The sequence below is a fragment of the Canis aureus genome, chromosome 3 (assembly GCF_053574225.1).
Source record: "Canis aureus isolate CA01 chromosome 3, VMU_Caureus_v.1.0, whole genome shotgun sequence".
Classification (NCBI taxonomy): domain Eukaryota; kingdom Metazoa; phylum Chordata; class Mammalia; order Carnivora; family Canidae; genus Canis; species Canis aureus.
Genome location: NC_135613.1, coordinates 20,672,937 through 20,686,188, shown reverse-complemented (window position 1 = coordinate 20,686,188; position 13,252 = coordinate 20,672,937). Strand labels below are relative to the sequence as shown.

The following is a 13,252-nucleotide window of genomic DNA, read 5'->3' as shown; positions in this document are numbered from 1 at the left end:
GCTGCATCTCCCCTTGTGGGGTGCCCAGGGGAGGGGTGCCAAGGACATCGAGCTGCCTGCATCACGTCCTGGCTCAGGCAGGGATGGGGCCGCAGGGAGCGGCAGGAAGGGAGCAGGCCTCACCATGTTCGTGCCTTCTTCGTCCGCAAGGCGCTGCTGGAGGTCAAACCAAATGGTCTGAAACACCAAGCACAAAGACGTGTTGGGGACAGAGGCCACCTCCCTCAGAGAGGCCTCCAGGACCACCACGACGAGCCTGAAGCCATTAAAGAGCTCCAGCCTCTCCACCCCAAGGTTCCAGGGGCTCTGGGGTCCCCCGGCAGCTAGACAGGGCTCGGTCCACCCTCCACGCACAGTGCTGGCTCCGAGGGGAGCTGGGAAGCCAGGCTGGCAGCCAGACCAGAGGAAGCAGCAGAGATCCAGACCCACTCAGCGGGTGGCCTTGGGACAGGCAGCAATGGGGGCTTGAGTCTTTTTGCCACACTTGTTGGCAAAGGTCCCGAGATTCCCCATCGACTTACCACCACTCACCCCAAGTCATAACCCCTGGGGCCTTGGAGATCTAATGGTCTGAACAGGGTGGTCTGTATCACTGGCCTCCCACAGGCCTTGCTCCGAACGCTTTACAAGTACATCTTGCTGAACTCTCTAGACTCTCCGAGGTAGGGGCCACCCCACCGTAAGCTCCAAGGAGGCAGGAACCCCGTGTCTAGAACAGAGTACGTGCTGGACACGCTCAAGGTCCCACAGCCGAGGACCTGGGCTCCAAGGGCCACAGCAGCGGGGCTAGAGCTGGAGCCTGTCTTCGAAGCCAGGGCCTCTCCTCCTGACCCACAAATTCATTATTCCTTTTCGACATGGGTACCCCAATAAAGGCCACCTTTGTGTCATCCCTGTCCATCCCTCCACGAGGACAGCCTGTGTCTCTGGCACACAGACCTGAGTCTGTCCTCTCTCGTGTGGAGGCGGCACCCCGGCTGGTTAAGGGAAACAATGGTAACTGCGCACGAGACCCTGTGCAGCCACCACCACCTGGAAATTCTTCATGTCTGAACACGGGGCCCTGCATGCTCCTTCTGCAGGTACCCATGCGGGCCCTCACGATCTCCACAGCTGCTCCTGCATTAAGTACTGACTTCTCAGAGACTCGGGCTGCAAAGAGCTCTACAGGTGGCCAAGGTGTGCCTGGCAGGGGCAAGTTCCATCCTTTTACAACCTTGGAGGGGGGTTGCCCCCAGAGGCGGGGGCTGCACTGGTTCCGCTGGCTTCTCCCGGCCTGCAGGGCCACGGGAGGGCGAGGATTTGGGGGCGTGTGGGGGCCCCGTGCAGAGGCACCCAGCCCTGCGCCCATCAGCCCCACCCACCCAGGCACAGCCCCCAGGTGCACGCAGGTGGCACGCGGAGGGCGGGGCCCCTGCCGGCCCCAGATTGGCTCCCGCGGGCGGCCTGGACCAATCAGAGTCTCCAGGACACCCAGGTGCTCGGGTCTCCAGCCAGCGGTTGTTAAGGCGACGGGAGGCTAAAAATAAGCTTCAAAGAACCTCCCTCCCGAGGCGCTCCGCGTTGTTATGACAACCGGGCCTCGGGTCCCAGGCTCCCACGCAGCGGCCGGCTTGTGGAGGGGGGATCCCACCCCGGGCCTCCGCCTGCAGGTGACTCACCGCCTCCTGCCTCAGCCTCCCTCTGCGCGGGGAGCCCCGCCCCCACGAATCCTCGGAACCCCCCAAACCCAACCAAAGTACTTTTTGGCCCTTTTGCCAAAGATGTAAAAAACGCAGAGAAGTAGGAGAACCGTAGAGTGGCTGCAACGGCACAGCTCGGACGTAGCGGCGACCTGGGTCGCGCAGGCTGACAAGTGTATCCGGGAAGCCTTGCTAACAATTGCTCAGGGCAGATGCTCACTGCGCGGCGGGCGCCGGCTGGGCCATGGACACTTGGCTTTCTGGAATCCTCGCAACAACGCCGGGAGGAGAGCTATCCTGAACGTTCCTCGCGGCTAGAGCAGGACTCCGAGGCTCAGAGAGGGGACGTGACTGGCCCAGGGGCACACAGCTAAGTGGCACGGACAGGACAGGATTCAAACAGGCGCGCAGATACCTGCGCCCCTTGGGAAACCTCGAGGCCACCTGTTATCCTGCCCACCAGCGGCCACTGTCACGGGCTGAACTGTTTCCTCTCCAAAGTCCTATGTCAAACCCTATTCCCCGGCACCTGAGAACGTGACTATGTTGGGAAACAGGGCCCCCGAAGAGGTAATTAAGGTGAGGTCACATGGGTGGGCCCTGGTCCAGCATGACCTTTGTCCTCAGGAGGAGAGGAGGACACGGAGGGCGCAGCAGCGGGAGAAGCCAGCCCCGGGGAAGCGGCCCCGCCCGCAGCCTCACGCAGACTTCCAGGTTCAGCCCCACAGAAGACTCGGCCCCACCTGCCCTACGGGTTCTGGCCCCCAGGGGAGACCAACCAAGGTACCCGGGACCTACTGAGCCCAAACCATCTCTGAAGGTGGGATTCCGTACCACGTTCTGACCCGTGGACGTGCCAAATCAGGAAAGCCACTGGTCACCGGGATGTCTCTACGCTCCCCCAGGACGTCGCCGTCCTTCACCCACCGCCTTTTGGCATCACCTGCCCAGGCCAGACCCACCTTAGAGCAAAGCTGCAGGAAGCCTGGTCCCCCAGTCCCCCTCCCCCTGCTGACTCCTTCCTGCTCCTAGAGATGCCCCTCCCGGCTGCCCCCAGCCCAGTGACTGCTCCCCTGCTCCCCCACACCCCTCCCCGGGCAGGTATGAGCGAGGATCGTGTTCCCCCAGTCTTGTTCTGCTTTCCCACATGCCCCCTGGGTGATGTCCTTTCCAGGGCTCCCTGGCCCCTGCCTGGACTCCAGGCCTGACCCTGCACTACCCTGCACTCACCTGGGGCAGGGCGGAGGGGCGGAGGGGCAGAGGGGCGAGGGCCTGCAGGCTTACCTTACTCTCCAGCCGTCCTATCAGCTCTGCCAAGCGGCTGATCTGGGCCTCCAGGCCCTCCTCCTTAGGGTCCAGGATGACTGGGAAAAAGGAACAGAGATGCTGCTGATGGGCAGGGTGAGGCCGGGGCAGGGGAGGGGAGCCCTCAGCCCACCCAGTCCAACCATCAGAGTCCCTGGAAGACCACTGCCCACCACCAGTGCTCCCCACCCCAGGCCACATGCTCTCACCAGATGGAGGACTCTTCCCTGGTTCCACGGCTCCCAGCTTGGGGTTGGGGGGGTGTGGGGAGGCAGTGCTTCCATACCGGGTCTCCACTGTACTGGAGCTGGGTTTGCTGTGGTTCTGTCTGCAGTGTGATGGAGGAAACACACACACATGAGGGAGGCCGCAGGACCTGGCCTCTCTCAACTTTGGCAAACATGACGCACTGGCCGTGAGCCGATCTGGCCTCAGTTTACCCGGTGGATCCCCATTCCTGGAAGTGGGCGCAACGGCCTTGGTTTCCTGGAGGAGTAAATGAAGCTCACAGGCAGGTAACCTCACCAAGACCACACAGCTCGCAGGACGGTCGGGATCCGAATTTACTGGCATCTAGGACCGCACAGCCCAGGCTCTGTTTCCCCAGAAGGCCCCATTCCAGGGCTGACACTGAGCCGGGCTCCCGTCCTACCGTGTAAGCGATGCTTCCCCTCCCTGCCTCCCTGGGAGCCATCCGTGTTGGCAGCCCTGTGGGTTGGGGGGAGCCTGGGTCTGTACCCCCTCAAAGGGAGCCCGAAAACACAGTCCAGAGAAGGCATGTAAGAGCACAGAACAATCTGCTCCTGACCGCAGGCAGGCCCTAGAGAGAGGGGCCTAGACTCAGTTCCTGTCCCCATGCACTTGACGCACACACAGGTGCACAGCCCGCACACGCCCGACAGGCACACACAGCTCTCCAAGCACTGTGCCTGGCACAGCAGTGGGGACTCCACCAGTGCTCAGTGAAGGGCCAAATGCCCATGTGCAAAGAGATGTTGGAAAACTCACCACAGACACACAAATACACCCACACACGTCTGTGCACACAGCCATTGCACCCCGTTCCTGGCTCCCCTTCTGCCCTGGTGCATTCTGGGCTTTGTCTCCTATGACCCTGAAAGCTCAGCAAGCCTCTCCTGGGTGCAGCAGGGCCACCCCAAGTCTTTGGGAGGGGGAGGCTGGCGGAGTCTTTGAGGGGTCAATCCTGACGCTCCACGAATTCAGCGTGGCCCTCAGACATGTGTGCAGCAGGAGTCCCACAGGGGCTGCAGGCTTTGGACCAGTGGCTTGTGCCCAGACAGAGTAGCCGGAGGAGGCTGGCAGCCCAGAGACACACGAGCTGAGATTTGGGGCACTTTGAGGTAGGAGTGCATGTGGAGATGTGGCTCCTCCCCCTCGAGGAGCGCCACTCCCACTGCCAAAGTCCCAAAGGAAAGTCCCAACACGGGATGCGCAGGTGTACGTGCTGACACGGGGTGGACCCGGCACAGGGCAGGAGACTCGCCACCATCGGGCAGCAGCCTATCTATTCTACAGCAGGAGGAACACATGAACTTTTTAATCAAGATAGTGACCAAAAAATGCAGGAAATCTCTGTGTCAGCCTCCAGAGCGGTGGCTGTTCACCTTGGGGACCCTCAGAATCACAAGGCTGAGCGCGAATGTGGAGTTCTGGGCTCGGCTCCCAGGGACTCCCAACCTGCAGGCATGGCCGAGGCCAGGGATCTGCATTTTCCATTTCCCACATAATTTGCCCACAGATGCTCCAAACAAATCTTGGGAACAGCATCACTGAACAGCCTTTGCAATCCTATCTGGTTGGGACCAGCCCTCAGCAGCCAAGAATCACCTGCTCAAACCCCGACACATCAACCACCCTCACCCTGGCCCCACCGAGCCCCCATCTGGGAATGGCACACCGGGCCCAGCAGTGTAGACGCCTGGCTCTTGTTCCTGTCTATCTCTACCTCTTTGTGTCCCCTCTGCACCAGATGCACTGGCTGTTCTGGAAAGAAGGGCAGAGAGGGGTTTGTCTCAACTTGGGACAGAGCAAAAGTGAGGGGGACCAGGGGCTGGCCTGGAGGGAGAACTGCTCCTCTCTGGACCCCAGGCTGGCCTTCCCAACACACATGCTTTTCCTTGGCTTTGACACACAAACAAGGCCCTCGGTCACTTAATTCACTTTGCTTCTCTTCAATCCTGCAGAGAGAGTCAGGATTTGGTGCTACTCTTTCTTCCAGGCCTCTCTTGGCTTCCCCAGTCTCTCCTCCTAACAGATGGAGGGAGGCCAGGCCCCGGGCTTCTGCGACTGTCTGCAACCACAGGTGCTTGGTTTTATAGCTACTTCATTTATGGCACGTGGAAATCTCTCCACTTGTGGTAACCACGTAGCTTCCTAAACTGATTTCCAGCTTTCAAAAATAAGGCAAATAATAGAATAGTCTTAGGCAAACAATAACGTGAGTGGTACAATCGATGAGTCTAGGGAACAGTCTTAACTCGACGTGTGTACACGGTGCACGCAAGTTATGCACACACACCCGGCATCATTCTGCACATATGCCGTCTCATTCAACCCACAGTCACTGAAGAGGTAGGTGTATAATGGTCCCCACTTCAGAGCTGGGGACAAAGAGGCACAGAGAGGTGTAGCCCCTTGCCCAAGGTCCCCAGCCCCCAAGCACACAAATGGTCCCTGGAAGCAGGCTGCTGTGTGCATATGTGACATGTCCCCAGGTGACACTGTGGTCCCAGTGACGCACCGGATCTGGCTGGTCTGCTCTTCAATGGCCTCCACTGCACTCTCCACAGAGCTCAGCAGCGACTGGATCTGATTGGCCGTCTCCTTCAGAAGAAAGCGTGTCACAAACTGGTCCACGTGGCTCCCGCCCTCGTACACCTGTGGCGGGGAGGGAAGGGAAGGGCCCAGAAAGGGAAAGGGGTCAGAGAAAGGATTTAGGTTTGGGGTCTGGCATAGAGCTGGGTGTGCACTTGGGGTCGGTGTCTCTGCCTCACAGGATGAAACAGGGACCCCGGCACCTCTTGCATCTTGGACACTGTAGGGCTCCTGCACCAGGGTGGGGGCTATGGATTAAGAGATGGAGGCTGGAGCCCTGGCTTCACCACATACTAGCTCCTGACCTCTGCGACCATGACAGGAGTCGCTCTAGTGTCTATCTTACAAGGTTACACAGATGACTGGATGACAAAACGTAGAGAAAATGCTCAATGTGGGGTACCTAGGGGGCTCAGTCAGTGAAGCATCTGCCTTTGGCTCAGGTCATGATCTGAGATCATGTGTCCTGAGATCAAGTCCCGCCTCGGGCTGTTTAGTGGGGAGTCTGCTTCTCCCTCTCCCCTTGCTCCTCCCTGTTGCTCATGCTGTGTCAAATAAATAAATAAATCTTAAAAAAATAAAATGCCCAACGTAGTACCTGTCATAGCAAATAATGAATTGTAACTGCTATGATAAAGATGACGACAATGATGATGATATGGATGATGTCACCATCCATGTTGATACTAGTGATGATGATGATGACGATTGATGGTGATGAGGAGGATGGTGGGGATGAACATGACAACAGCAGATGATGATAATGGTTGTGGTGGTTATGAAGGTGATGACAATGACTATGATGGTGACAATGAAGACAATGACACCGATAATTATGGTGATGGTGGTGATGGCAGTGGTGATGATGATAGTGGCAGTGATGGTGATGAAGTTGTGGTCGTGATGAAGATGATGGCAGTGACGATGATGGTGATGATAGTGGCAGTGATAGTAAGGATAGTGATGGTGATGAAGATGACAACAGTGATGATGGCAGTGATGAGGACAGTGATGTGGTGGTGAAGACGATGCTGGTGGGGGTGGTGGTGATAAGCAAGCTCATTGGTGGTGATGTTCCTGATGTTCTTGTTGACAGGGATGAAGTATGACACAACCCCGTTCCCCTCCTTCCTCCAAGAAGGATCCCTTGGGCTCCTGACCCTTCATGATGCAACTCAGAGAAATGAAAGACTCAAAAGCAACCAGAGAGGTTCAACTGGCTCCTCTCCAGAGAATGCCGGAGACTTGGTCTCAGAAGGAGGGAGTCAGTGGAGAGCCTGGGATGGACTGAGAGAGGAGGATTCAGAGGCCACGAGGAGAGAAACTGTGGGGGAAAGAAGGAGGAAGAGAGTTTCCACAGACCTCGCTCTGTGTTGTGAGAATCTCCCCTTCTGTCAAGAGTCTGCGACAAAGACATTTCTCAAGGCTTTAGGATCCAGCTGAGATTCCCTTGGCTTCGGAAGGCTTTCAGGGGCACTGAGAAGGTTCTGACTTGGCCAGGCCACACAAGGACGGTAAGGATCCAATGGCACTGTGTTGGGGACGCTGGACCCCAAAACCCTGTGCAGCTCTCCCACCTCCTCTGCCAAGACCCCACCCTCCCGAGCCAGCTGCCCAGGCTCTGGCAAGGCCAGGGAAAACCGGGCTTTCAAGGAAAGCAAATTAAGCCATCCATCACTCTGACTGGGAATTAATTAGCAATGAGTGTACAAAGGAACCACCACCAGAGACAGAGAGGGAAACAGAGGTAGGGGTGGGAGAGGCAGGCACACGCACAGGGAGATGTGTGAGGGGGACGTCCCATGCCAACGCTGGAGACAGGCCCCAACACACAGTGAATCTGTGGCAGAAGGTAGATGAGGTTCTGGTCACCTAATGCATTTCAATTACTGATTATCCTCCCTAGCAAACGGCTGAAACCGTAGTCAATCCAGGGATCAATGGGCCCTGGACAAATGAATGGCCGACAAGAACAAGAAGCTATGGTCTGGTAAGAAATTTAAATGCAAAGAGAAAGCCTGCTAAAAGCCAGCGGGCAGAAAAATGAGTTGAAGTAAGTGTATTAGAAGCAGCCAGACCAGTGGCTGAGGTTGCAAAGATCCACGAGTGTAACTGCTTAGCTGAATTCCAAAAAGACAAGTTATTTTCAAAGGAATGAACACGCAGCTTTCACAGATTTCTCCTCCACCATGATCGATGCCTAAGCCAAGAGACAAACTCCACAGACTCCAGAGGGAAAGGATCCGATCTGGGAATTCTGTACCCAGCGGACACACGGCTCATCTGCATGAGGACAGGGACACACTCAGAAATCTGCAAACCTCGGGGCACCTGGGTGGCTCACTCAGTTAAGTGTCTGCCTTTGGCTTGGGTCATGATCCCAGGCTCCTGCTCAGTGGGGAGCCTGCTTCTCCCTCTCCAATAAATAAAATCTTAAAAAAGGAAAGAAATCTGCAATTCTTTGAAATGCTCCCAGATGAGCACCTTTTCAGCAAACAAAGCCGAGAATTCCCCTTAAAAATCTAGGGTGGAGTCAAAGGACTCTTGGGACGCCCAGGTGGCTCAGCGGTTGAGTGTCTGCCTTTGGCTCAGGGCGTGATCCTGGAGTCCCGGGATCAGGTCCCAAATCAGGCTCTCTGCGTGGAGCCTGCTTCTCCCTCTGCCTGTGTCTCTCATAAATAAATAGATTAAATCTTAAAAAAAGAAAAAAAAACAATAAAACTCTTGATTAGGGAAGTTGTGAAAAGAAGTAGCAGTGATCACTCAAATTAAATTTCACATTATAGGGCAGCTCTGGTGGCTCAGTGGTTTAGCGCCGCCTTCAGCCCAGGGCGTGATCCTGGAGACCTGGGATCGAGTCCCACGTCGGGCTCCCTGCATGGAGTCTGCTTCTCCCTCTGCCTGTGTCTCTGCCTCTCTCTCTCTGTGTGTGTCTCTCATGAATAAATAAATAAAATCCTTTAAAAAAATTTCACGTTATAGAGATTAGGAAATGAAAACAATCAATAATAGGTTAATTTTAATCACATTGGATTATGTTAATAAAGAGGGTAAAAGTATGGAAAAAACATCTGGAAATCTCTAATTTCCTTTAATTGAACAAAAGGAAGTGTTTTTTACTAGCTAGGTATAAAAGCAGGATTCAGAGCACTCCTGCCCGTCTTAGAAGTCGCCAGTGAAACGAAAGCTACAATATTTACCATAGAAATCACAATCAATACTATTAAGAAAGCTGACCTTCCAAAGGTAAAACATCAAGGGGACAAAGGAAGCACACAAGATGGGAAGCCTAGAGGATAACAGCTGTCCTGCCGGAGCAGACAGACAGATGACAACAATAAAGACAAGCAGACAGCAGCCTGAGTCCCTCCTGGAAACACACACTCCCAGATCTGACGCAACCAGATCCAAACGGAGGCGCCTCGAAACCAAAACAGCACCAGAAGATTCACAAAGAAAGGTTTGTGCAAAAATCCTGCCACCACATTTGGTCAAATGAATGGGACAAGCTGCAATATTGCTCAAAGACGGGATTTAGAGGCCACAATATCGCACTAGATAAGAAGGGTCAGAACAGGATGGGGAAATCTTGCAGAGCAAGGGCAGGACGTTACCGAACCCTCATGGGATGAGAGACAGCAAAGTGCTATAAACACGGCGATGGGGATTCGGATGGACACAGCCACTTCACACAGCACTTTCGCTTCAGATCAAGAGCCTTGCACGGCTCATATTCTCTGACCCAGTAATTCCACTTTTGATCATCTATCCTGAAGGAATCACGCACATGTGCATAAAGGCTTATGTCCCCAGGTTAGTGTAGTATTCCTAGCAGCCGAAACCTGGTAATAATCTATTATGCCCCAAACAGAAGAAGAGCAAATACATTTAAATATGAATATTTTAAAAGATGCTTCTGGACAGCTTTAATAACCCAGGGAAAGTGTTAAAATATTAGGTGGGAGAAAAGCAAAAAAATAAGTTTTTGTACAGGAATGATATTAAGCATATTAAACACACTTGGGAACAAAAGGCTCAGAGGCAATGAAAACATAAGGTAGCATGTTATCAGTGGTGAGGACCAGTGGAAGTTAGAAATGATTCAAAACTCTTCATACTTTTCTCTATTTCCTAAATTTTGCAAATTGACCATTTATATATTAAAAACACAGCAAAAGTCCATATGTATCAAACAACATGACCAAAAAAATTAGTAAAGGAAAACATTAAAAATAGAGAGATTAAATACTTTAGTGTGACAAAATAGCTCATTGCTGTGCCCTAATAAATTAATAATCAACAGGGATGGAAAGCACATTGTCAGGAAAGTGTGAAAGTGTTTAAAATGGCCAAGAAAGATTACTGGGTCTCCTGTCTGGTACACCCTCTGGGCTCACAGAATCTTCCTTGTTTTGGAGCTACTTTTAAAACTCTGCAAAATGTAGAATAATGATGATATTGCAAATAATTCTCATCCACAGAAGCACACATGAATTTTGACTGGCAGCACGCAAGTGACTGTCACTGTCACTGGGCACAGTGGCTAGTTCTGTATTTATTCACAAATTCATTCCAGAATTCCTGGTTGCTTCTAAAAGATGGTGTGTTCTTTGAATTTCCCTTTTGAGTTGGCTGTGACATCTTACCCGTTCTCACACTAATTCGGGAGTCCTTTAAAATATTCGTATTCCCTCTACAGAGAGTAGAAAGGTAAGACGAATAACAAAAATAACTCTTAACTTTATTTTGATTATTCAGTCATTGAAATAGGATCGTAAATTAGGTCATGAATACCTTTTTAAATTAGTAGAGACAATATAGTACATGATATAAAGATTTTGTGCGAAAAATCGTACACCCAACCCAAGTAGATATAAATGAGTGATGTGAACTCTGTATTTCTGGGATTAAAATTATTGGAGAAAATTCTTATCTTGGAGACAAAAAAAAAAAAAAAAAAAAAAAAAAGCCTTGTGATTTCCTGAATTTGGAAACCAAAACTTAAGGAATGACTGGTGATGTTATTCACACGTGTAACATAAGCAAAAATGCTGGGGCTGACAAAAAAGAGAGAACACGTGCATTTGACATTTGTCTGAGAGACATGGTGTCCCTTCTTTACAATCATGTCTTTACAATGCATCTTTTAGTCATACACACGTCCTAATCCAGAAGGGATGACATTTTCAGATTTCATTCTGGAGAGTACAATGCACATTTCCAGCATCCATGAGGTCATAATCCAAACCGCTCAAGTCTCGCTTCGGGATTCCTGCAGGGAGCCTGCTTCTCCCTCTGCCTCTCTGTGTTTTAAATAAATAAATAAATAAATAAATAAATAAATAAATAAATAAATAAATAAATAAATAAATAAATTCTCTTTTTAAAAAATAAATTCTTAAAAAAAAAAGAATTATGGCTGCAGGGAGATCATCAAAGGTTTAAAACGTCAAACTTAGTTATCAAAAGAATGGAAGCATTGCATGTCACATGCAGAAAAGAAGAGCAGGGGGCGCCTGGGTGGCTGAGTGGTTGAGCGCTTGCCCTCAGCTCAGGGTGTGATCCCGGCGTCCTGGGATCGAGTCCCACATCGGGCTCCCTGCATGGAGCCTACTTCTCCCTTTGCCTGTGTCTCTGCCTCTCTCTCTGTGTCTCTCATGAATAAATAAAATCTTAAGAAAAAAAAAAAGAAGGTGCAGCAACCACCAGCGTGAGGATGTAGGAAGAAGGCAAAAAGGCTGAAAACTAGACACAGTAGAAAATATGGGGAAATTTAAAGAAACGTGTCAAGGAGCTGATTACTAGAAACTAAAAGAGGCAAAACCAAGGCGCCTGGAGGGCTCTGCTGGTGAAGCATCTGACTCTTGATTTCGGCTCAGGTCATGATCTCAGGGTCCTGGACCGAGTCCCTTGTTGTACTTGGCACTCAGTGAGAAGTCTCCTGGAGATTTTCTCCCTGTCCCCCTCTGCCCCTCCTCCCACTCTCTTTCTAAAATAAATAATACAATTTTTTATTTTTTAAAAGATATTGAGAGTAAGTACAAGTGGGGGGCAGAGGAAAGAGCAGGCTGAGCAGAGAACCCAGAACCCTGAGATCATGACCTGAGCTGAAGGCAGACGCTCCACCGTCTGAGCCACCCAGATGCTTCAGTAATAAAATCTTTAAAAAAAAAAAAAAAAAAAGGAAAAACTGTCTAATATAAGATTTTTAAATGTAGCAAAACAGGACAAAAATTAAAACGAGGCTTGAGCTATAAACGCAGATGTTTCGTTGAACTTAATCTTCATGAAGTACCTGTTCTGCCTCAAATAAGGTTTTAGAATTAAAAAAATTCAACAACATACTATGCATGACTGATCACGAAGCTGAACGCGTCCACGCCAGTCTTGTTTAACACTACACTGAAATGGACACAAAAAAGTAAAATGCTTCACTGAAACTAGGATTGACCTTGAAACATCTCTGAAAATATTCCCCTCCCCTGCTTAGGACCTCGACCCTGGCCTCAGGGATACCTTCTCTCTCTTTTTGAACAGATAAAGGATTCTGTGATAGAGAAGCTGATTCCCTCCCAGCAGATACTCAAAACCACCTACAATTCACTCCCAAATGAAGGTCCAGCCTCAATTTCCAAGAGCAAGCGCTCGGCTGGCGGGAGGGCTCGGGCGCCAGTTGGGGTTCATCACAGGAAGGGCAGGATCCTTCAACAGGAGAGACTCTAAGAATAGAATCCACCCCATCAATCGCTGAGGAAAAATCACGTCATCAGAGACGCAATTTAAAAAATTCACTACCACCTCCTAAGACGAAATTCAACGAAGGGAAGGCAAAAATACATATATTTTTTAACAGGCTGAAGAGGATTCTAAAAATAAGATGTGGTATTAATATTGTCATTAGTGGAGAAATACAGGAGAGAAGCACTTGAAAATCACGAGCCAAACAAGGATGCGTGATGCAGGAGCAGCAGCACGGGGCCTCGGAACGTGGGGGGGACACGGCGGGGCAGGAGAGAGAGGGGAGAGGACCACAGGCCAGGAGCCCACCTCAGGCCAGCACTGCCGACTGACAAAGCCAACGAGGGCGCCTACGGGGCTCTGGCGGTGAAGCGTCTGCCTTCGGCTCCAATCATGATCCTGAGGTCCTGGGATCGAGTCCCGCATCGCGCTCCCCGCTGCTCAGCGGAGAGTCTGCTGCTTTCTCCACCCCTTCCCACCTGTGACCTCTCTCATTATCTCTCAAATTAATAAATCTTAAAAAAAAAAAAGTGCAAACGTGTCAACACAGATCGATGGTATCAGTGAAGCATTGGAAATAATCAAGTTGCATTTCTACAACCAAAACTCTGCAAACAAAAGGAATGCCCACCGCTGCTGCAGAAACCATCACGGCCAGAAACACCCCAAGGCTGCACTGAACACGGCGTGCA

The 13,252-nt window shown here is 51.5% G+C and overlaps 1 protein-coding gene and 1 long non-coding RNA gene across 7 annotated transcripts in view; one reads left to right on the top strand and one right to left on the bottom strand.

Moving 5' to 3' along the window:
* Positions 1–13,252, bottom strand: part of NECAB2 (N-terminal EF-hand calcium binding protein 2) — a 29,347-nt gene that overhangs the window by 4,337 nt on the left and 11,758 nt on the right. Inside the window, exons 6-9 of one of the 2 annotated variants that reach the window (XM_077891007.1) lie at positions 5,749–5,885; positions 3,197–3,315; positions 2,967–3,046; positions 124–177 (exon numbers count right to left, since the gene is read on the bottom strand). In XM_077891007.1, coding sequence (XP_077747133.1) covers positions 124–177; positions 2,967–3,046; positions 3,197–3,315; positions 5,749–5,885 — 390 coding nt within the window. The remainder of the gene's footprint in view (positions 1–123; positions 178–2,966; positions 3,047–3,196; positions 3,316–5,748; positions 5,886–13,252) is intronic. The other variant, XM_077891008.1, reaches the window with a different exon arrangement.
* Positions 1,500–8,750, top strand: LOC144310250 (uncharacterized). Of its 5 annotated transcripts, none has more exons than XR_013375963.1 (4): positions 1,501–2,465; positions 3,322–5,310; positions 5,723–7,336; positions 7,729–8,750. It is a non-coding gene; the product is annotated as an uncharacterized LOC144310250 (long non-coding RNA). The 5 variants fall into 5 exon arrangements; XR_013375959.1 differs by having other exon boundaries at positions 1,504–2,465; positions 3,322–3,642; positions 4,747–7,336; XR_013375962.1 differs by having other exon boundaries at positions 1,509–2,465; positions 3,322–3,642.